At 49.0% G+C, this 24,819-nt stretch overlaps 1 protein-coding gene across 1 annotated transcript in view; it reads right to left on the bottom strand.

Moving 5' to 3' along the window:
* Window positions 1-2,041: 2,041 nt before the first annotated feature.
* Window positions 2,042-24,819, bottom strand: part of man1a1 (mannosidase, alpha, class 1A, member 1) — a 78,746-nt gene continuing 55,968 nt past the window's right edge. Inside the window, exons 6-12 of the mRNA XM_077017882.1 lie at window positions 19,440-19,563; window positions 18,958-19,051; window positions 13,999-14,114; window positions 12,572-12,791; window positions 11,182-11,354; window positions 9,880-9,995; window positions 2,042-4,758 (exon numbers count right to left, since the gene is read on the bottom strand). Of these exons, the coding sequence (XP_076873997.1) occupies window positions 4,635-4,758; window positions 9,880-9,995; window positions 11,182-11,354; window positions 12,572-12,791; window positions 13,999-14,114; window positions 18,958-19,051; window positions 19,440-19,563 (967 nt within the window). The 3' untranslated portion in view covers window positions 2,042-4,634. The remainder of the gene's footprint in view (window positions 4,759-9,879; window positions 9,996-11,181; window positions 11,355-12,571; window positions 12,792-13,998; window positions 14,115-18,957; window positions 19,052-19,439; window positions 19,564-24,819) is intronic.

Below are 24,819 nucleotides of genomic sequence, written 5' to 3'. Positions count from 1 at the left end.
TGCGAAAGAGAACAGCGCCCAGAAGGCAGACACATGCTGGGAAACATTTTTATTTCCTAGCAAATAACCTCTGGCTAAAATCACTCAGCAAGCTGTAATGATCCATTTTTATAGGTAGTGTGGTTATCCGATTGGTCTGCGTGTGTGGGAGGGTTCAGCAGGCTGACAGAGATGTTCCTGTTGTGTTTGGTCTCCTGACTGAGTGCATTAACAACAGTGCTGCACACCACGCCAGCAGCAGCATGTAAAGCCCTGCTCTCCTCCACACACCCCACCCCACACACCCCACCCCACGCCTCTATTGTGCACTGGCTTTGCTGTCTGAAGGACCACGCTGTGCACGTCTGTCTTTTCAAAGCACAAGAGCTGGACGCAGTGAATTAGGCTTCAGGGTCCATTTCTGCCTTTGTCTAACGTAGAGGTGAACACCGTCGTGCGTGTAGAGGTGGTGAGAGCGGTGTGAGTGAAAAACGCTGCTCTTATCTGCATGGCTAATTGCCCCTCTAATTACTGTTCAGTATCAACAGCAGCCTGAACTCTCCTGCCCACCCCGCTACCAGTGGGAGAGCCCTCGAGAGCCCATAACGCAAACACCACGGATCAGCACACCACACCACACACAGCAACGCTCAGGGGACCCCATCACACCACACAGCTCAGGGAACCCCATTAGAGACACAGTTCAGGAGTCCACAGTACACACAGCGCAGGTCTGAACGCAAAGATCTCGTGTGGTGATGGAAAACACCACAATGTTTAAGGTCAATAGTTTGTGACATATGAGAAGACATGGATAAATACAAGATACACAGTGCTCAAAACGTCCTAAAGACCAGCAACAGCAGCAGCAACCAAGAAAAAGATCTGCCAGCCAGTGGCTGACATGCAGATTACCAGACTCTGCACTGTGATAACGCGTTGGTAGCTAATAAATGTCTAATGAACATCTTAGACTGGCTGCTGGGCCTGTTGAATGAGAACTTCACCAAGCAGGCTGCAGCCTGGCTGGCAGAAGAGATTTGCATATTGATATCTTCACATTTCCGTGAGGACAGCTTTATCGTGTGGTCCCGCCCTCTATTGAGGAACGGACATTCATTTCCCAGTTCAGTTGCGGTCATATATATAGGCTATTACTGAAGACATTCTGCTGTTCTAGGTTTCAAAGTACAACACCGTGCACTCCAAACAGGTTTAGTCAAATCTGCTGTCTGTCAGACAAGTTAACTGTAAGGTTATTTAGTACACACAGGACTTGTGTTTTAACGAGGTGTAGATATTACATTGCTGTGTTGTGTCAAAAGTTCACTCTGGGACTTGGGAACAAATTGATACGCCATGTCACCCATTTCTCTATGAAGCTGATGAGTTATCGGAGTTGGGTGGTATATCTAGTGAAGAGTAATGAGTAAACCAAAGAAAATGACTTGTGAACTTCTAAATTGCAAATCTTATACCACGCTTCTATAGGAGCAACACGCTCCTGATTTGATCAGTGCAACCTATTATATACACTACATAAAATATACATTGGGTCCATTTTAACCGCTTTCTGCAGCAAACCAGCAGCTTCAACCTAAGAAAGAGTTCATTCTTCCTGTACTATGAACCAAGCCACAAATATAAAATAACTAGGTTATAGATTCATAGTATCATTAATACTGAATAGATCAGAATTTTCATTTTTCGACGCAAAACTATGATAAAAGTCCACAAAACAGAAGCCATGCCAAAATATTTTAGCAGGTTTTCCATTATCATTGTGTAAAAAGTTATTACATCTCTATACAGTGATTACACCGGTGAATCTCGTCCGGTGTGAAAGTGCAATGTGCCATGTTCGCCTCACCGTGGAGATAGTCACCCGATCTGAGATACCTACCAAATCCATAGTTAGATTTGAATCTTCAGACCTGAGTTATAGCAACAAGACCTCAGGTTTGGAGCCTGGCCAGTAACTATCATGAAACTGTAGAAACGTGAGGATGGGTTTTAAAGGCCATCCCTGTTTTATAAAGAAACACACTCAGTGAAACCTGTGCTGCGACTTTATATTAAAAGATTTGTTTATTCACAATAGAAGTGTAACAAATATAGTTTATCAAAAAATTCTGCTGCTCATTAATATAATTTATTCCATAAGATCATAAGATTTCTATAAATGTTCAGTGGCAGTTTGCCAGAATGGAATATGTACATAATAACGGGGGAAAGAAACAAAACAAAACAACAACTGTATATGGAAACCCAAAAATTGCTATGTGCAATGGAATGATTATCAGCAATATTATAATTAAATTTTTGAGGTTTTATCACAATCCAACAAAAAGTACCCCAACAAACCGAAAACACACAAAAAAAAAAAAAACCTCGTATGATAGTCAACACAATATTTTAGCCAAAATTCACCCCCGAAACCTAAACCAAAAACAAAAAACCAAGCAGACAGAACAACCACACCCGAACAGCACATGGTCCAATCTGCTTGTCCATACAAGATGCGACGGAATATCTGCCTCGGACTCGTAGTAGATCTAGTAGATCAGATCTCAATCGACCTGACCAATCAGGGAGTTGCGCGCACAGACGCGAATCCCGTGGGACGAGCCGCGGTGGCCAACAGCAGGTTTTCAGCGCGAGTACAGTAAGGTTCAAATGTCATATCCACAATATCACAGTGGCGAGTGAAGGGGCGGGGTTTAGCTTCCGAACGGTGGCGGTCAATCGCTTCGTCCTAGACAAGTTCATCTCATATTGATCGACTAGGCAACTGGGAGCCGTGTTCACGCTGTCCACTGCCGAACGATACAGGAAGAAGCTCTGAAGCCATTAGCGTTTTACAGAAGAGTCACGGAGAGGGTCGTGAGCTGCAGTACTGTAACACTGCTGCAGGGGTTTTCCTTTGGTCTCCATGTTTTGGAAATGCAGCTCTTTGGATCCATTTCAACACCTTACAGTTGTTTTCTGTCCCAAAAGGAAAAGACGAGACCTCGTGGCAGGTAAGACAAACAGGGCTGTCCGTCGTGGGCTTTGCCAGTGTAGTTATGGAACAGCAACAAGGGGAGACCTCGTCAGTCCTTAATTCAACCTGCGGCTGATGTGTGTGTGTGTGTGTATTGTGTGTGTAAAATATTATATATATCATGTATATATGATAGTTGTCTGTGTGTCAGTGTGAACAAGCATCTTTTCTTTCCAGTGTTCTATATCCAAGTGTTTGAATGTGTTTCTGCTTCCCCGTCTCGAGAGTCTCTCATTGTGCTTGCCTTGTTTCCACGCACTGCCCCTGCCGGCTCCTTGCTCCAGCGAACAACCCAATCAATTCCTTAATCCAGAGGTTTGTGCTTTTAAGAAGAAAAGAATAAACAACCAAAATAACACAATGACTAGGCAGCAAATGTTCACTTCACATTCGGTGGTACATTCATACGTAATGGTTCCCCCTGACTGCCACGGTGCTCTGCTCCCTGACTCCTCCCACCTAGATCACTGTCATTCACCGTCATCACTTCACCAGTGTGCCAACTAGGCCAAAAAAAAAAAACAAAGGAAAGAAAACAAAAACAAAACTGGCACTGAAAGAAAAAAAAAGATCCTAGAAGTAATAAATTAACAATATATTTTTCTTTTTTTTTATACACCATGTCAAGTACAAACATCTCCGCCACACCTGATTAAGTAAACAGTTAACAAGTGTACACGTATGTGTTGGTGGAAAGCAAGATGTTGTAGCAAAGAAAAAAAAAAAGAACGGAAGCTCTGACGTGTGCAGGAGGACGAGGAAGCAGTGTCTCGCTGTGAGAGAGCTGGGTCTAACTGTGGCTCAGATACGCCGTTCCACGTCCCGCAGAACAGGACCAGGACGTTCCACGTCCCGCAGAGCAGGACCGAGCCTCAGCAGAACTCCCACCGGGAACGCACAGAGGCAGAGGTCGCCAAGGAAAAAGAAAAACGGCAAACAAACGCTTGAACAGAAGCGGAGATGAACCTCGCTGTGCGAACGTCTGATCACCTTAAAGCTAAACAAGGCACTAGTAAACTTCAAATCACTACGTGTGACTCAAAGAAAAAGAACATGAGCACGAGGAAAATAAAAAAGAAAAAAAAAAGCATGAGACATATTGGAATGACCCAAGAGCACAATACCATGGACACAAATTTAGTGGACATCTAAATTCTAATGTTTACACACACACACACACACACACACACACACACACACACACACACACACACACACACACACACACACACACACACACACACACACAAAGACAAAACAAAAACGGAATTTACCGTCATTGTTTTTGTTTGTTTGTTTGTTTTAACCCGAAGAATGCATGAGGGGGCTTCATAGTCGTCGACATGGAAAGGGTCCAGTCTCCTCATAGAGGAGAAAAGATCCTTCGGGTCTCCATGGTCCAAGGGCCAGCGTGCACCCTGCTATCTCTAAAGACGCTGTAGAGGACGCCGAGCCGGGGGAAAGGGCTCCGTGCCAGGACGTCTCGGCAGACGGCGGTGTCTGCGCGGGTCACGGGTCCAGAGGAGAGGGCCCTCCACCCAGAGGAGGGGTAAAGCAGTCGGGCCTCCTCGGCGCTGGAGGGCGGGGTGACGAGCCGGAAGCGTCCCGGCTCTTACAGCTGGTTGGACCTGTCGGCCTTCTCTCTCTTTATGACGGGTAGCGGGTGGGCCTCCGTGTTGAAGACCCAGTGCTCGAAGGGCAGGTGGTCGTCCTCCGAGAAGAGCAGGTACAGGTACCTGGAAGAGGAGGAGAAGTTAGTCCTGCTACGCTCAAACGGAACGAGTGAGGTACTCGATGTACAAACCGCTCACGGTATTCCCCAGACTGTGCTGCAGCAGTCATCACCGCTGCTATGACCTTGCAGATTATTCTATAATAGTCTCTCCAAAGACACCCTCCTCCCTGTCTCGTTTCCTCAACCCACACACTGTTTTGAGAGGCCAGTGTGATCAGCAGACACCCGGATGACTGAACACAACCACAGTCGACCCAGCACGGCTAGTCCAGGTCCATCTCTGTCCCACTTCGGGTCTGCTGTGTTTCCCGTCTCCCCGTTACGGGGGTACAAGGGTGAAAACGGCCCACCGCCCAGCCGGCCCAGTAATGAGGAAAGGACATGCAGGAGTTTCGCTAGTGCCAACACTGAACTAATGAAGGCTCCGCACATGAAAACACAAGCCGAACGAGGAAGAACGTAGAGGTGAGTTCAGCGGAGGGGCTAGCCACAACACGAAGGCAAACAACGTGAAAAACACAAAAACAAACACACCTGCACTCAGCAACCGAGCTTTGGCAAACGCAGCTAAAATGGCTGACGGGTATTTCTTCTCATTCTTCTAGTCTTGTTACCGTAAAAAAAACAAAAAAAAAAAAAACAAACACAACTCTGTATTTCGCAGATAAACAGGATTTGGAGAATGCCAGCTCGCACAAGCATCGTGCATTTTAGGGCCACGTGTGGTCTTTCCTGCAGCAGGGTGCACCACGGGGGAGTGAAACCAGAGTAAGGACACGCGCTTCGGCACGTCGAGCCTTTTGGGTTGCCAGATTACGGTTAAACAACTGCCCAGACTCCCCATCGCCATCTGCATCGGAGATCCACATGTCCACACTCATGTCCCCATGGTGACAATACAAACCATTTAGCCCAAAAACTAATCCAAGAACCTAAATGGCTTTTTTCCAACAAAGAGAGAGAGAGCGAGAGAGAGAGAGAGGTAGAGGGAGAGAGAGCTAGAGAGAGAGAGAGAGAGAGAGCTAGAGAGAGAGAGAGAAAGAGAGAGAGAAACTTTAAGGAAACAAAACTAAGGCACTGCATAAATTAAAATGTCTATTGTATTGACGTGTCTTAACAGAACTGTTAAAAAATGTAGCAGCTAATGTTTTCTTCAGGGCATAATGCAGCTGAACTAAAGAAAGGGACCCAGTAAATTGATCATCACAAACAGGTGCCTGTGTGCACTCAACCATATCTGTGCCTACTAAGCCACACCTCCAAATCAATTATGTCTACTTGACACTCAAAGTGATTGATTTCACAAGTAAAAGAATGTCTGGTAAACCCACGTCTGCACAAAACATGCATATAGCAAGACCAACGCATGCTTACACTCAAACAAAAACTTAAAAACCACAAGGAATTTATCTACAATCCACATCCCCATTAAGGTTTGGGTAGCCTGAAGTAACAACTTCAATCCATCACCCCCATGAATGGATTTTGGCATAACTTCAAGATCCTGAGATCTTCAAGACAAAGACTTGCTGTGAAGCTCTCTGTAGTCTTAGCCACGAGACTTCATACTTAAAATGGACTACACGTTTGTTCTTCTGGTCTTACCCACATTGAAGCACCCATAATGACACAATGGGCGATCCACCACAAACTCAGAATTACAAGCAATAACGCTGCTCTGTGTTCCTAAATTACAAAAATATTTTGACTCTGAACAATATCTTTACTAATACTGCATGTACCACATTTAAAAGTTCTCAAAAGGTCTTTGTGGAGCCATGCTTTTAGTTAGATTTAGATATAATTATTTTAGTAGCGGGTCACTGAATTACGCTGCAGTTAAATGTAATAATTTGTTAATTTTTTAGGCTTTGCAACTATATTGTGTCAAAGCATTGCGTAGAACTGGGTTTTGAAACATTTCATTTTCTTCACTGTGTGTCTCTGTGCTTGACCCCCTGCCTTTGAATGCTATTGGATAGTCTTGCTCATAAAATCTGGGATTCATTTTTTGAGTCTGCTCTTCAAAGTTTCTTTGAAGAGACACCCATTGCTACATCCTTCATATTCAAACTATACTTAAAACAAAAGATTCTCCAAGACGGAGCACGCCTACAACTATTATCCTAAAATAGTTCACGTTCCCTTCAGATGAGAACAGCGCACCCTGTTTAAAACTTCACGGGGGCCATCGGTCGACGGCGCGAAGTTTTGCGAGCCGAGCTCAAACAGAACATTGAAACTCTGCGGTGAGAGTTACGCTATATTTGGTGGCTATGTGCAACACTACTAAAAGGATTTCCAGTCTCTAAACGGCGGGGACGGAGAGTCGCCTCTCAGTAACACACGGACCGTTGGTAATCCTGCCTCTCCGACCTCACTCCGCTTGCTTTCATGACCTCCCTCTTCCTCTTTATCTCCTTCTCCCACACTCCCTCCTTCTCCCACCCTCCCTCCTTCTCCCACCCTCCCTCCTTCTCCCACACTCCCTCCTTCTCCCACCCTCCCTCCTTCTCCCACCCTCCCTCCTTCTCCCACACTCCCTCCTTCTCCCACACTCCCTCCTTCTCCCACACTCCCTCCCTCCTCCCACACTCCCTCCTTCTCCCACACTCCCTCCTTCTCCCACACTCCCTCCTTCTCCCACCCTCCCTCCTTCTCCCACACTCCCTCCTTCTCCCACACTCCCTCCTTCTCCCACACTCCCTCCTTCTCCCACACTCCCTCCTTCCCACACTCCCTCCTTCTCCCACACTCCCTCGTTCTCTGCGAAAGCGAGCAGGATATGCAGGGAAGGCGGTAGAAACGACGGCCTCCTTTCGGGGGGGGGGGGGGGGGGGGGGGGGGGGGGGGGGGCTGCAGGCGCTACTAGTTCTGACAGCTGGGGCCTGTTAACCCCCGCATGGGGCTCCACGGCCAAGCAGCCGGAACCCAAGAGCACTGACACAGGTCCGCCTGCGTGCACATCGGTTTGCGTCGGTCTCCCGAGTTGGGTTGTGTGGGGGTGGAGTCTCCCGCGTTGGGCTGTGAGGGGTGGAGTCTCCCAAGCCATGCTGGGTGGGATTGGATGTTTTCGAGTTGGGCTGTGTGGTGTGATGGGGTCCCCTGAGCGTTGCTGTGTGTGGTGTGGTGTGCTGATCCGTGGTGTTTGCGTTATGGGCTCTCGAGGGCTCTCCCACTGGTAGCAGGGTGGGCACGAGAGTTCAGGCTGCTGTTGATACTGAACAGTAATTAGAGGGGCAATTAGCCATGCAGATAAGAGCAGCGTTTTTCACTCACACCGCTCTCACCACCTCTACACCTCTAGACGGTGTTCACCTCTACGTTAGACAAAGGCAGAAATGGACCCTGAAGCCTAATTCACTGCGTCCAGCTCTTGTGCTTTGAAAAGACAGACGTGCACAGCGTGGTCCTTCAGACAGCAAAGCCAGTGCACAATAGAGGCATGGGGTGGGGGTGTGTGGGGTGGGGTGTGTGGAGGAGAGCAGGGCTTTACATGCTGCTGCTGGCGTGGTGTGCAGCACTGTTGTTAATGCACTCAGTCAGGAGACCAAACACAACAGGAACATCTCTGTCAGCCTGCTGAACCCTTTTCTCTTTTCTTTCTCTCCCTCACACACAGCAGATCATCTCAACTAGCACAGCCAGACAGGGAGGGGACAGAAATTAGTCACATACAACAAAAGCCTGTGTGTGTGTGTGTGTGTGTGTGAGTGTGAGAGAGAGAGAGAGAGAGAGAGAGAGAGAGAGAGAGAGAGAGAGAGAGAGAGAGAGAGAGAGAGAGAGAGAGAGACTGGCAGAAGAGGAACAAACAAACTTGATCCAAGAAACCATCACGAGTAGTATTTAGAAGCCAGAGTTTACATCCCGCACAGGCCAAAAGACTGAAGCTCATTCTCCGCCCTACGTGAAGGAGCGCTGTGCTGGGAGAGGAGGAGATGAGCTCTGGTGGAGCGCACACAGAGGTGGAGCGTGCAGGAGGAGCCTGTGGAGCAGCCCAGAGGCATGATGGGACGCAGGGCAGCATGGACACCCAGAGTAGATCGTCTGCGCGTGCGCTCGCGAACACGCGCGGTCCCTCGCCACAACACACAGGAGAAGGCAAAGTGCCACTAGATTAGGGCTGCCATGATTAGTCGAATAGTCACGATTATGTTGACTATTAAAATAGTCGACGACTAATTTAATAGTCGATGCGTCGTGTTTTTTTCTCTCTCCAAACTGCTGAGGCAGTTTCCACTGCTGCGTCTGCCTTTCTGTCCCTAACGCACATGCGCAGTAGTGGAAACCAAGGTAGACAGTGGACGACATCCCAGGACGTTACACAGACTGGTATCATGGCTACCCGGCTACGGAACTCAAAAGTGTGGGATCATTTTCCGTAGCCGGGTTCCGAAACGCGTGCAATATCTGCAAGGCAGAACTTTCCTTCCACGGCAGCACAACCGCGATGTACGAGCACCTGAAGCATGTTGTGGCTTATTGTGACAATGATGAAGCGGGACCGTCATCTCTGTAATCTAAATCGCTAGTTAGCTGCTAAAGTTAGCGTAAACGAAGCATTAACTTTGTACTTACTTATCGTGGTAGCTGTAAAAGTTAACATTAGTGATGGCGATTTGTTTCATAAAAATTAATCGGTGATTAGTCGACTATAAAAATAATCGTTTGTGGCAACCCTACACTAGGTAATCTATAAGAACAAACCACATCAATAACACAAACTGCTTTAAAATAAAGGAGGCTTCCACATTAAACCTACGGAGAGCAGAATTTCACTGACGAAAAAGCAGTACAAAAACAAAAACAAGCCCCGCCCCAGTGGAACGGAAGGTGTGCTCCTGGGCCCAGCGCGGGTTCTGGGGAACGGCTGTGTGCAGCCTGGTTCAAAGGAGGCCCATATTTCACACGCACCGAGCTGGAAGTGTCAGGCGTAAATGGATAAATGTTGCCTGTACAATGTGCTGTATGCGTCATGCAGACTCAGCTGACACAAACTGAGCTGTCTGCATTTCACACACAATTTATGAACACGTAAATAAGACAAATTGGGGAAAAAACATGCCACAGCGATTTCTCAGACTACATACTACATGTGTGTGTGTGTGTGTGTGTGTCTTACTTGAGAGTCTCTGCTAAGTAGAAGCTCTGCTGGACGTCATCATGGTTGGGACTGTTGGCGTAGACATCCCTGACACCACTGTAGCCACCTTCAACACGGCAGTGCTGTTCCAGAGCCTGAAACACAACACACACACACACCATGACGCTGCTGCTACTGGACACACACACACACACACACACACACACACACACACACACACACACACACACACACCATGACGCTGCTGCTACTGGACACACACACACACACACACACACACACACACACACACACACACACACACACACACACCATGACGCTGCTGCTACTGGACACACACACACACACACACACACACACACTGCTGCTACTGAACAGACACACACACCATGACACTGCTGCTACTGAACAGACAGACAGACAGACACACACACAGACACACACCATGACACTGCTGCTACTGAACAGTTACACACACACACACACACACACACACACACACACCATGACACTGCTGCTACTGAACAGTTACACACACACACACACACACACACACACACCATGACACTGCTGCTACTGAACAGAGTCACACACACACACACACCATGACACTGCTGCTACTGAACAGTTACACACACACACACACACACACACCATGACACTGCTGCTACTGAACAGAGTCACACACACACACCATGACACTGCTGCTACTGAACAGAGTCACACACACACACACACACACACACACACACACACACACACACACACACACACACACACACACACACACACACACACCATGACACTGCTGCTACTGAACAGAGATGCACAAATAGCGGCTATGAAAAGTCAACTCCATATGTGAGCAAGAGAAAGAAATGGGGACAACAGTGAAACAAGGCAGTTTTGAGTGGAGGAGAACTGAATGGTGGGGGGAAGAGAGAGAGAAGAGAGAGAAAGGGAGGGAGTGTGTGAGCGAGCAAATGCATCTGGAAATGAAAAGAGAAATGCTAAATTAGGGGGGAGAGAGGCTAAAACCGGACAACAAGCCCAACGTTCTAATGGACCGAGAGTGGGACGGCACGTTGAAATGGGAGACGGAGAGAGAGAGCGGTCAGGGCTCCCACGGCAAGCGCACACGCACACACACACACACACACACACACACAGCTGCCTCCCTACAGCTGTATGGGGAGCAGATAGATATTCCCTTCCTCAGCGGTGGTACGGGTCGTGTTATCGGGACACATTCGAACGCGAGACATTAGACACTTGCGTGTGCAGGGTCACGCAGGTCCCTGGGTACAGGTGCACACGTACCTGCACGGCCTCCCAGCCCCACTGCCTGTATTTGGGGTCGTGCGTGAACCTCCACATGTACATGTAGGTCTCGATGACCTCGGGCCGCAGGATGAAGTACTTCTCGTTCTGCCGCGTGGCGATGGCTTCAACGCCGCCGTCGAATCGGAACGCCTCGGGACCCAACTTCAGATCTACACACACACACACAAACTTTTATTTCAATACTATCCGATACCGACGTAAACCGAAACCAAATGAATTTCGCAGTGCAAACAGCAGCACACACACACACACACACACACACACACACACACACACACACACACACACACACATTACATTCACCGTCTCTCCCTCTGCCTTCATGAACTCCCCCAAACCCCAATGCCAGAGTCCTCGTGTATCGAGGCTGTGACCGCTTGCTCGGCAGAAGTGGGTCGAGTGATTCAGTCGTGGCTCCGTGCGCGTGATGGCTGCGCTAGTAATGCTAGCAGGGCAAAGCCGTTGCTCTTCACGCTGCCACGGCGTTCACCGCCTCGCCGACGGGCCTACACGCACGCCTCTCTCGCCTTCTGACGAGTCGCGCTTCGTTTCGCTCCGACGTGGGCGGTAGACCGCCCGCCCTGCTTGAGTGAGCGGCCCGGCCCGTCTTTGAGCACCGGGTGCTGACGTAGAAGAAGTCGCAGAGCTACGCCTCTTTAGGGGTCGTGGTGACTGGGAGAACCAGCACCGGGCCCACACAGAGGAGCCACTGGGAATTCAAACGGGGAGAGATCCGAATTTGGGGTTTTGATTTAGGCCTGCAGCGAGACCTCTGTGAGCGTGTGTGCTCTGCAGAGATCTGGCCTTCGCCTTTGGACCCGTTATCCTTCACCCCGTTAGCCTGTTGGTTTCTAAAGGCCGAAACAATATCCTTAGATAAACAAGAATGCGAGGGAAGAAGCTATAAAAAGATACGCCTGTGTGTCAGGTCTACACACACTGGCTATAAAGGTGTGTGTGTATGTGTGTGTGTGTGGTGGCTGTAGTGGATTTGGGGATAATCTGGCGTTAGTCGGAGCCTGAAGTGTCGATAGGGTAGTCGTTGCACCCACACCCCCATGAGGACGTTATGCTCCAGTGCTGATCTTCCTGAGCCGGGCCAGAACCCCTCCAGGAAGCTCCATCTCAGCACCATCACCCAGGCAGCTATTGATCTGTTAGTTCCCACCGGCTGTGCCTCTTCCTGGGGAGGGGAGCCAGTTAATCATGCAGCCGCCCACGAATTAGTCCCAGTCCTTCACACCACACTGACCAGCAGGGGGCGTTTCACTGCAGACTGAGTATCTTCCTCTCCCACAGGTGCTGCTAATCAATCAATCATTCAATCATGATGGGGTGAGGTTTTTGGGGGGAGTGGCCTGCTCACTGGTTCGGGCGTAGGATTCGTGGCACGTGCGGGCGATCTCGGCCGCCAGCTCCATCTGGTGGCCCGTGTTGGTGTCGGGCGCGCCGTCGGCCCCCAGGGCGATCATCCCCCCGGCAAAGCAGGTCAGGTGACCCATCTTGTGTTCCAGGAGTCCTCCCTTCCACTCGGCGATGTAGGTCAGACCCCCGCTGGACTTGCGGATCAAGTTCGTCTCGATGGCCTGTGGGGAACATGCAGACGGACGTGATCAGTCGAGGGGGGGAAGGGATCGATCTTCCCCAACGCCGAACGCTGGGGAGTTACTCAAGGGTCGAGCTCGGGGTGCATGCGTTTCTGACGCAAGTGATCTGCTAGCAGCAGCCCCCCGATTAGCAAGACCTCTCTCTGGCATTAGCAGCCCCCAGACAGCCCGAGGCAACGACTCGGGGGCACGGCAGGGGGCGCTACGCCAAGAAGACATGAAGAAGGCGGCGGCCAAGATGGAAATAAGCCCCTAGTTGGAGGGCGGGAGATTTATTGCTTATAAAATTCCTGACCTCACCTCTCCTTTCGCTCTCTCTCTCACACACTTTGGGTTGTTCAATAACTGGCTTCACTACTAAAGCATGTCAACAGAGTGCTATAAATCCCTCTGATTGCCCTGGATGATTCCTTCTTAGTGTTGATAAGTTCTGCGCTAAAAGCGGAGGGGCGAGGCAGTTGTTTGCAGGTGTGCGCAGTAACGGTGAAACGGAGAGGTCTTCTGTGAGGATGGAGCACGCCGATAACGGAGCTCCTGGAATGACAGACAGGGCCGACACGAGTACAAACTCGCTCTAACGGTGGCCTACATAATGGCGTTCTGTTATCAGATGATTGGTCATGGGTTTTTGGGAGTGAAAAGGAAAGAGAAAGGGGAGAAGGGGGGATGAGAGAGAGAGAGAGAGTGTTCCTGGGATGCAAGTATGTTTAAGTAAAGAGTAAGTAAGAGACATCTGGAGGAATCGAATGTGCTTTCACCCTACAAGCTAACTACAAACTACAGCGCTCCTGTGTTTCTCACGCTTTCTGTGTTGAAGATGCTGACTTTCAGTGTGACTATAAACACACAGTATACGTATGAATCAGCAGACACACCCCACCATATCACTTTCAGTCTCAGAGAGGGAGAGAGAGAGAGAGAGAGAGAGAGATGGACTCTATGGGCAAGTTAAGACACCCCGCTCTTCTCTAATGGAGGTACGGGTTGAACTGAAAGTCTGAATCAATCGAAAGAGAGAGAGATTTCCTCCATCCTTTAGATGGTCCAACAACCATGTGGTTCCTCTTCCGCTTTTTCTCTCGTTATTACACGTACGCACAACTTCATGGGGTAAACAGAACCGAGTCTAAACAGAACAGAGTCCTAACGGAGTGACCTGCTGTCCAGGTTCCTTCTCTGAGGTTACCTTGAGGGCGTCGTAGTAGAGCTTCTTGCCTTCCTCGTCCTTCTTGTCGGACATGAGCCAGGCCTTGAGCAGGTACTCGTAGAAGCTGTCGCCGAGGCCGCCCACGGAGACGTGATCTGAGCAGCCGCGGAGGTGGGTCAGCAGGAGAGGGAGAAAGAGAACGTGTTAGGACTGTGAATGAATAATTCTCTTAATAGCTTTGGTAACAGTTGTTAAGGGCATTTGAATTTGAGAGAGCGGGAGGGAGAGGGAGATGCAGATGAAGAGAGGAACAGAGAAAGAGATAGAGATGGACAGACAATGGGGGGACGGGATACAAATGGTCACAACGTGATCGCGCGCGCACATGCCCACCGCAAGCGTCTCAGTGCTGCAGTGACGCATGGTTGTCGCCTGTAAAACTGAGATTAGGAGGATTTTGAAGCCGGAAGCCTCTGCGATCCCCGTGTGTTTGGCGTCTTCGCCGAGCAGACGGACTCCGTGGTGAAAGCTCGTTTGGATCTGCACATCCTCAGAGCTCATTAAGCACGGGCCTGTTGGCATCGGTCGGAGGGCAGGAATAATGAGGGAGGGGCTCCGTGAGCTCACGCCCACAAACACCAGCCAACCAGAGAGAGAGACAGAGACTGTTTTAAATCAGGCTGTCGGGGAGAGTATCACTGCTGTTAGATCTCTATGGCTGCTGAAGGGTGTGGAAGTCTTCTTCTCAGTTTGCTCTCATACCCCCCCTGCCTGATCCCCCCCACAGTGTGCTGCTTAACACATTCAAGGGCTACCAGCAGCCCTGCGAGGGGACTGTCCATGGGCTATCGCTCAATAAACCTCGGGGAGGAGAGAGGCTGTCCACTCTGGAGAGGAGAGGAGGAGAGAGAGAGAGAGAGAGAGAGAGAGAGAGAGAGAGAGAGAGAGAGAGAGAGAGAGAGAGAGAGAGAGAGAGAGAGAGAGAGAACACGCACGCACATGATGAGCAGAAAGAAGAGACAAAAAAGGAGAGCACAGGCAGAAAGAAGGAAAAAAGGATGGAAAGAAAGACAGAGAAACAAAGCCATAAAAAAGGACACTAAGAAGAGGACAAATGCCGTATTTAATGACTTAATACAAGTGGAAACTAGGACACAATAAGAGGTGACATCACTGAATTACTGATGAGGGCAAAGCTTCAGACTACCACCTGTATAATTAATGGACACATAAATGACATTCACTCTATCGGCCTCAGATTTGCTCTGTAATCCCAAATACTAAAGGGATTTGGTTAAAATCCTAGAATGCGGCCAGGGGGCCTGCTCTGTTTAAATTTACACTAAGACCTACATGAAAAACTAATTGCATAGGACTAATACACCTTTCAAATATACAATTATAAATTGTACATTTAGTAGTATAGTAGTCGTGATTTAATTAAATGTATTTAATTAAGTCTTAACACACTGAACAATGACCATGCTCACTTCAAGAACGATGTTGGGACCATCATTTATCCAGCTAGCATCTACACATGATCAACGGGTCTGTGGCTGGGGCACTGAACTACACAGGGCATACTGGGAAACCTCTACGTAAACCACAATTACTGATCTAATGAACCAGTTTGCACAGATGAGTGAAGGAGGCTGCAGTATTTAATATTTTAAACAAAGTGTCTTTCACAGAGCGTTTCTGTGGTATAGTTCCTACTGAGCCAGAGGAACTAACAGCGATCCAGTCTGAATGTTCACCTTTCATGTCTTTTTTTGGTCCAGGACACACAAAAAACCGCAAACCGCAAAATGATGACATATGTAAAGGTTGTACTTTATTCATTTCTAGTGTTTAATCGTAGGACTTTAATTGCAGAACTGAGATGTCCAGGGTTTTTTTTTTCCTCTATGGAGGCTGCAAATGAAAAAGAACCTTTCATTCAAACACCCCTAGAGCAGACGTCCTCTTACTCCAGCGAGCCTCTGCCACAAGTGACCTATATGAGAAATGCCCACAGGACAGGAACAGACTACTGAACAAAACCAAAGAGTGGCCTGCCATTTTTTTTTTATGTGGGTGAAAGGTATCAGTGCTGCTCCCTCCGGCTAGCTGCCCTCCCAGATTATTTTGGCTTATTTCAGTCGAACAAAGGAGCTGGTAGGAAGTGAACGGAGGTGAACGCTGTATACAGACAGCCGCAGGCTCCTTCCTGCTTCCTGGCTCCGCCCAAGCCGCCCGGCTCCGCCTAAATCTCCCAGCCCCGCCCAAGCCGCCTGGCTCCGCCCAAGCCGCCCGGCCCCGCCCGGCCCCGCCCACCAACTTGGAGCCCAAAGGAAAGACCCAACAGTGCACATGAAGAATTCTGTGTTCAATATTAATGTATATCTCCACTAAAATCATTTTTTGACAAACTGATAAAAGGAAATAATAATGCAAGTGATGCCTTTCATCACAGCTACTAAAAGACTGAAAGAGGGTGCTGTAACACAAAAAGTTATGACTGCACAGGATGAAATGTCCTGTGACAAGAACATTACTGTTCAAGGAAACATGCTTTCAAATGTGACACAAATAAATGACGCAGTCATTCGAACCTGCCAAAGAAAGGTGTTTGTATGAAGGAGCATTTTAGACGAGTGCTGCATCATAAATAAGCTACATAATGCATTAAACCACTCTGACACTTACTGCAGAGAAAGTTCTGGAATGCCAGAAAGGGCCTGAGGGTCTTGCGTGTGTGTGGAGCTACAGAGGAACAACTACGCCCACACAACATTTTGTGTGTGTGTGTTTATGCTCTTAAAACATGATCTGCCACTACACCTTTCTTACTGAACCTTCAGAGGCAGTGTGAGGCGTACACACACACACACACACACACACACACACACACACACACCTCCCGTACACGCACGCACACACAGTCGGTGTTTTGTGTGGCCCTGATGTCTCCAGTGAAAAACAGCACACAGGAAGTCTGCACTCTGAGGGTCGTGTTTACTGAGCAGTTATGTGCAGTTATAGCCCAGGTGGTATGCCAGACTGCTGAAAGACGCTCGCCCACAAATGCACCATTATTTTATCAGTAAATCAGCTCGCGCGGTTTTACAAAGGCCTCTATGTGCTGCATGTATATAACAGCAGAGCAGGAAACCAGACCTTTCTGGCTTATTAACTGTGGGCTAGAGCAGGGGTTCTCAACTGGTCTCAGCTCGGGACCCACTTTTTCTCATTGTCATTAAGTCGCGACCCAGTTTTATACAGTACAAATGTTATAACAAATTAAAAGGGTAAACAATTGGTGGTTACCATGGCAACAAGATGGTTCTCATGCTGGGCTACATACTAAAAATTACTCAAGGAGCCAGTAGGTCCTAAAAGGAAAAAATCAGGCGCCAATAACTTTTTCTAGGTGCCATAATATAAACTAACACTCACATCAGGTCAGCTGTTATTTAGGATCTCTGTCGTCCAACATGACTGATGTTTTCTCTTCCTTGTAACTGTGGTTAAGTTGGTTTCATGTTCGCGTATTCGGAATTAGACATGTTTTAAATGTACTACTATTACCATCTACAAATGACCTTAACATGGACAAAAGTGGTGGTCGTAAAGGCCCCGGAGCACTGCACACACTTTTTTTCTGCAAAGATTTAAATAATTTTTAAACGATTCTTCACAAGATAAAAACAAGTTGTATAAATATTAAGTGCACATTGTCAAATGTTTAAATAGCTTTTAAAATGTCCATCATAAGAGCATAAAACAAGTTATAGTTAAGTGCATCCTAATCAACAACCTTGTTTTGTGGAATTGATGGTCCATTTAAAAGCTATTGAAATATTTGACAAAAACTGACCACCACACATTGGTGCAAGGTATAAATACCCATCTTTTAGTAGGTTGTTATTAAAGATTAACTTTATGTAATCCAACTTCTTTAGTGGTCTTAGATGGACCGTTTAAAAGCTATTGAAATTATTGCAAAAGAGTGCGCAGTGCTCTGGGGCCTTTACGACCTCCACTTGCTTCAGTGTTAAGGTCATTTGTAGACGGTGCCTTAGACGGTGCAGCGGTGACAGGAGTATATTTAAAATAACATGTTTTAAAATACATATATTCCTGATGTAAACAAAGTTGTAGATGTTTGTCTTGGGTGCCAGAAATAAGAATTTGCATATTTTGGTACTTTTAACTTAAAGGTATTGAAGAAAGAATTCCGAATATGCGAACGTGAAACGAACTTTACCAAGTTTCATAGTATGTATATGAGTGACTTTTGATCCCATTAAAATGAACTTAAAACTATGTACAGTTATAAAGGAGTGTGTCCTCTTATGGTCCGACAGAAATGTAGACTGTGTGAAAAAATCCAATATTTTTGTCTTCGCTATTTTCAACAAGCTAACGCTTAGTGCTAAAGTTTCAGCTCGGCTCCGCTGCTTTGCGAGTCACGCTGGTGATTCCGGCTTTTGTTAATGGGCAGAGCGAACATGAGAGTGGGAACTACAGCATATCGGTTAACTTTTAAAATACAACCTCAAAAGAAAATTGTGGATATTTTTCCAATGACAAAAAATCTTCACCCATAAAATATAATGCTCTTGTATCACCTGTCGCCACTGGCGAGTGAAATAATTTTATTACTCATTTATGGTCGCGATTGCGACCATTTTAGTCGCAGTCTGGAGCTGTGGCATGTGCCTCTGTCTTTTTTCAAGATAAAAGACGAGTACAAAATCTGAAGAGTAGACTTTTTTTTTTTTTTTTTTAACAAGCTGCAAGCTGTCCGCGACCCACCAAGAACGTGTCCGCGACCCACCAAGAACGTGTCCGCGACACACCTTTAGGTCGCGACCCACCAGTTGAGAATCACTGGGCTAGAGGGCAAATGAAGGGAAGGGAAAAGGGAGAGAGAGAGAGAGAGAGAGAGAGAGAGCGAGAGAGAGAGAGAATAAGGCAGTGACAGAGCAAGAGAGGGGGGGGGGGGAGACTTACGTTGTCCCCACTGTCCACTGTTGGGGTTCAGGTAGTTGGGGTACAGTCCCTGAGGCTTGTCTAAGCGATTCAGCACCTTCCGGATGTTCATGACCTGTCGCGGGGGACAGAAAGAGACTGGAAGTCTAACAGGCACACGGGCTCTGCACACCCACGCAGTAAACTCCTGACATGCTTGAGATGCGAGAGGAGCTTTCCTGTGGAGATTGCACTCATCAATTCAGAGACTCCAGGTGACTTTCACAGTTAAGTCAACCCTTGGCCGGGGGTTGTAATGGAATCATCCATCACGGCGGCCGCGGCGGAGCGGGGCGGGGCCAGGCCCCGGGACCAGCCGCGAGGGTGGCGGCCAGAGGGGACGTGAAAGCCACGCCTCATTTGCAGCGTCGTGCCCCCCTGGGCACCCGGCTCACAGGAGTGAGTGGACAGGGCCAGGGGGAGGGGGAGGGGTGGAGTGTGTTGTAGGTAGAGATCCCGTTTACCTTCTCGGCGAACACGGGTTTCCCTGACAGGCGGCCGAGGTGCATGAACTCCAGGTGCAGCGTGCCGTACTCCGCCAGGATACTGCTGCCGCCCGACGCCCACGGCCAGTTGCGGCCTATGCCACTGCAGAGAGAGAACACGCACACACACACACTTCATTGTTAGTCTTGAACAGTCTACCCCACTGCAGAGACACACTCACTCCCCAGGCACCGAGTATGAACAACCCTTTGGGACGACTGCTAAACCCTCCATCGAGTCCTGCTCCTCTAGAAAATCGAGGAGTGATGATTTGCGTTGAAGCACCGTTCATCCCCCCCCACTCATCACCGTCTGCCACGGAGAACACGCCAGTCCCTCTGAGGACAACCAGGTCCCCAGGCACGTGGTCCTCCCCTGATGAAAGGCACGTCTGCTCGACCCCGCCAAGGACGCCGGCCTTCATCTGAACTCTGACCTCACGACAGGGGCCCGCCAGGACGCCACGCTTCCTCACCAGATGCAATTACCATAGCAACATGATTAAGCCATCCTCTCTTACCGGACCGCAGACAGGCAGCGATTTGTCTTCATAATTGGTGCTGATGCAAACCAACAAACCCAATCAAGTCCTCGTGAAAGTCAACTTTTCATTGGTCAAAACAACACTGCATTAGCATAACACCACGTTGACATACAGAGATGCCCGATACTGGAAATGGAGACAAGGTAGAGTGAGAGGAGGTGAGGGGGGCCCTGTGAACCTGCGGCTGGAGGCGTGGCTGTCTGGGTGCGGGGGCTGGCATGTGTGGATGGTATCCAGATGGTGGCGTTTTTGGGGGCTGGTGGGGTGTGAGTGTTGGAGGACACCACGACTGAGCATGACACTGGGGGTGCCCCCGTTCACCAGCACCAAACCAATTTGTTTCTTTGATTTTTCATTACCGAGCTGATTAAATCACGCTACACAAACCTGAAAGGGAGGGTGGGGGTCGGGGGGGGTCGGGGGGTGTGGTGTGTGTGTGCGCAATAGCAGAGCAAACAAAACAAGTACTGCTTTAGCCTCAGAGTACAGCTGTGCCCAGCTGTGAGAGCTTAGAGGAGATTACCGCAGTGTGTGTGCGTGTGTGTGTGCGTGCGTACACACATGCAGTGTGTCTGTAGGGATGGGGGCTGTTTTAGGCAACCTAGGTTGCTGTTCCTTTATTTTCTCATGACTGCACAGAGGGGAGATGCTGCATGCAACTCCCACATCCTGCAGGAAGCCAGCAGCACTGACAGATCAGAGACACGGAGCCCCGCCCACCAGGGTCAACAGACTGCCATTACACTGCTACAGGGTGCAGCACGTGTGCAACTGTGCAATTAAAATGCATTAGCAATAATAAAAACAATATTGAATTGTGTTCAACTAAACACTGAATGGTTGATGTGCCATGGTTAAAAACCGGACAGGAACGGCAGTTTGGCAAACTGTAGAATATTGTTGTGATGATCACAATGAAGCAGCGTGGGCCCCCGTGAGGCAGCGTGGGCCCCCGTGAGGCAGCGTGGGCCCCCGTGAGGCAGCGTGGGCCCCCGTGAGGCAGCGTGGCCCCCGTGAGGCAGCGTGGCCCCCGTGAGGCAGCGTGGCCCCCGTGAGGCAGCGTGGCCCCCGTGAGGCAGCGCGGGCACTGTGAGGCAGCGTGGCCCCCGTGAGGCAGCGTGGGCCCCTTGAGGCAGCATCCCGCCATGTTCTGCATGATTTTACAGCTAACCAGCTCAGTTATACCTTACCAGCTAAGATCAGGCTGAAAAAAAAACCAAACCAAACAAAACAAAAAAATAAAAAAATAAACTATGGATGCATCTTAGCACTTTTAGAAGGTATATACAAAAATATAGCAGAAATACAGAATACAGTAGAAAGCAATCGGACACGTGTGTGTGTGTGTGTGTGTGTGTGTGTGTGTGTGTGTGTGTGTATACACCAAATAGTCTGCAGCAGAGCATGGAGGAAACACCCAGCAGTAATAGAATTAATATCTGAATCCCTTCTGGTGCAGCCTCGTGTGCACAAAGCCTGTCTGCAGCAAGATTCTCTCTCCCCAGCACAGCACCCAGTACCCACCAGTACCCTGTACTCACCAGTACCCTCCAGTACCCTGTACTCGCCAGTACCCTCCAGTACCCTGTACTCGCCAGTACCCTCCAGTACCCTGTACTCGCCAGTACCCTCCAGTACCCTGTACTCGCCAGTACCCTCCAGTACCCTGTACTCGCCAGTACCCTCCAGTACCCTGTACTCGCCAGTACCCTCCAGTACCCTGTACTCGCCAGTACCCTCCAACACCCTGTACTCGCCAGTACCCTCCAGCACCCTGTACTCGCCAGTACCCTCCAGTACCCTGTACTCGCCAGTACCATGTACTCGCCAGTACCCTCCAACACCCTGTACTCGCCAGTACCCTCCAGCACCCTGTATTCCCCAGTACCCTCCAGCACCCTGTACTCACCAGTACCCTCCAGCACCCTGTACTCACCAGTACCCTCCAGCACCCTGTACTCGCCAGTACCCTCCAGCACCCAGTACTCGCCAGTACCCTCCAGCACCCAGTACTCGCCAGTACCCTCCAGCACCCTGTACTCGCCAGTACCCTCCAGCACCCTGTACTCGCCAGTACCCTCCAGCACCCTGTACTCGCCAGTACCCTCCAGCACCCTGTACTTGCCAGTACCCTCCAGCACCCTCCAGCACCCTGTATTCCCCAGGACCCTCCAGTACCCTGTACTCGCCAGTACCCTCCAGCACCCTGTACTCGCCAGTACCCTCCAGCACCCTGTATTCCCCAGGACCCTCCAGTACCTTGTACAATCCAGTGCCCTCGAGTACCCTCCAGCACCCTGCACTCGCCAGTGCTCTGTACTCTCCAGTACCTTGTACACTCCAGTACCCTCCAGTACCCTGTATTCTCCAGTACCCTGCATTCTCCAGTACCATGTATTCTCCAGTCCCCTTTAGTACCCTGTACCCTCCAGCACTCTGAGCCCTAATGGCTAAAACAGAGTGTGGCCAGAGAGGGACGTCCCATCTCCTTGAACTTCTCACCCTGAGAGCAGACAGCGTCCAAGTCTCACTGATCTCAGCTTACGCCACAAAATTGCACAACAGTCCACAGACAGAAGCATCTTCCTCTCAGGAGCTCCGATTACAGCCACAGTCCCGCATTTCGTAATGTAGCTCGACACTCCCAGTGTTAACAGCTGTGCTCACAGTCGCTCAGCCCAAACATTTTATTAACGTTAATTAATGTATTATTTTTTCTTTTTCTCCCAACAGAGAAGAAATCTTGATAAAATATAAAGGGACTTCCCATTCGCATGGAAAGCAGAAATGGTCCTTGTAATTATGTCACTCAGATTATAAGCAAATTACCCAAAGCCACTTGGAAGAGCTTGACACAGAGTATACAAACAGAACGCTGGACCTGAGAGTGGAAGAGAGCCATGCTTCAAAGAGTTCGACGTTCGAGGAGCAGGGAGGGAGGGAGGGGCTAAACATCACACCGTGGTCTAAGATCACACATAAAGCGAAGGGCGGTGGGTGGGGGTGTCCTCGCCCGTGTTGATCAAACAGAGCTGCTCCTCTCTCTGGGTGGAGAGGATGGTGTCTCATTGGGCGGGGGGTTAATAGGCGGTCCTTCAGCACCGTTTGTACGCCCCACCCTGTCGTACGCCCCACCCCCCAGGAACAGTCCTGGGAGGACGTTGCTCTGGTTATGAGCTGCTTGGCGAACGCCGTTGATCTTGGAATCAGCACCATCACAGGCACTTTCTCCCACTCCCTTAGGAAAGGACTTTGCGAAACAGCAACTATGCGCAAGCAGCAGGCTATTGCGACGAGAGGAGCGCTTTAAACGACGGGCCTATTTATCCGCGGCTATAGAAATCAGCTTTGCTTCAAACGCACGTCGCTTAAGTAGCGCGGCTTTTCAAATAAGTAAACGACTTCCTCTCAACTCGGGAGACACTTGCACTACTAATGACTGAGTATCTGTTGCTTTTCTAATGCAGACACAGTAGCTAACGAGTGATTTGTTGCATTTGAAGGATGGTACCACCCCGTTGCTATGGCCCTGTCATCGGGATCATACATTCCTCCCTCTGTGTATGAGGATGACGAGGTTGCGACGCTCCTCACACAACTCTAAAGCGACAACTCCGCTACCATTCACGTGGCCTTCAGTAGCGGAAGAAAAGCAATAAAGAAATCCAAATGAAACCGAAGTGAATGTATGAATGAAACATTTCCTGTTTAGCCACGATAATACCGCAGCTCCTGTTCATAAGCGCTACGTTCTAAATACGCAAGCGCTACGTTCTAAATACGCAGGAATGGGGAAACAAAACAGACCGACAGACCGACACTGATCGCAGTGGGCATCTATGAGGTCGGCAGTGTTGTTGCAATAGTAATCAGCTTGCCTGTGTTTGGAGGGCTCCGGACAGAGCACAGCTCTTTGCACTGCAATATTCCCACATGTTCATCAGCGGATGGACAGCGCTCAAATGTTTTTCTGTTTGTTGTTTCTGCTGAACTTCTAGGGTTGGCGTTCTGGGTGAAGTTTGGCAGAGATGAGGCAGTATCCCTTAACTGCCTTCCAGGTAGACGGCGACAGCCACAGGGCATGTGATAAAATAAGCTACCAAAAGAAAAAGAAATTGATATATAAATATGAAGGAACAAGGGATGTGAAAATGGAAGGATGAAGGACAAGAGAACTAGAAAACAAAACACTTCCTGCTTCTCATTTGTCCACTATGTTGATATAAAGCCACACAAAGCCAGGAAGTTAAAGTGCTTCAGGCTGGAAAAGTGTGTATGGAAATAGAGTGGAGGTCATATGCTTTGTATTGATACAGCGGGTGGACACAGTGGAAGCTAGAGACAGTTCACTAGAAACAAAAGTGAAATCTGTTGAACTCTCCATCTAATCCCTAAAGTGTCAGAGCACGTTGCTGTCAACTTATAGCTCAGCCCTTAAAATAACAGTTGACACACTTTCTAAATAAGAACAGGAGGCCCAGAATGGCGACACACATTCAGACGGGCCGCAGAAAGGACCTCAGGACGGGCCTGGGTGTGGATCAGGAGGAGCGGCTGGATGGGAAGGACTACTGCGCTGACCTCACGACGCAGGACATCTGCTTAGTAAAACATGGAGGATCACTGATATAGTAACACACACACGCACACAGAGAGAGAGAGAGAGAGAGAGAGAGAGAGAGAGAGAGAGAGAGAGAGAGAGAGAGAGAGAGAGAGAGAGAGAGAGAGAGAGAGAGAGAGAGAGAGAGAGAGAGAGGAGAGGGAGCACGAGACAATGGTGCATATGTGGACTGTAATACACCAGACCCGCCCTT

This window comes from Brachyhypopomus gauderio, chromosome 9 (genome assembly GCF_052324685.1).
Source record: "Brachyhypopomus gauderio isolate BG-103 chromosome 9, BGAUD_0.2, whole genome shotgun sequence".
Classification (NCBI taxonomy): Eukaryota; Metazoa; Chordata; class Actinopteri; order Gymnotiformes; family Hypopomidae; genus Brachyhypopomus; species Brachyhypopomus gauderio.
The sequence above is the reverse complement of the archived record's forward strand: the minus strand, read 5'-3'. Positions and strand labels throughout refer to the sequence as shown.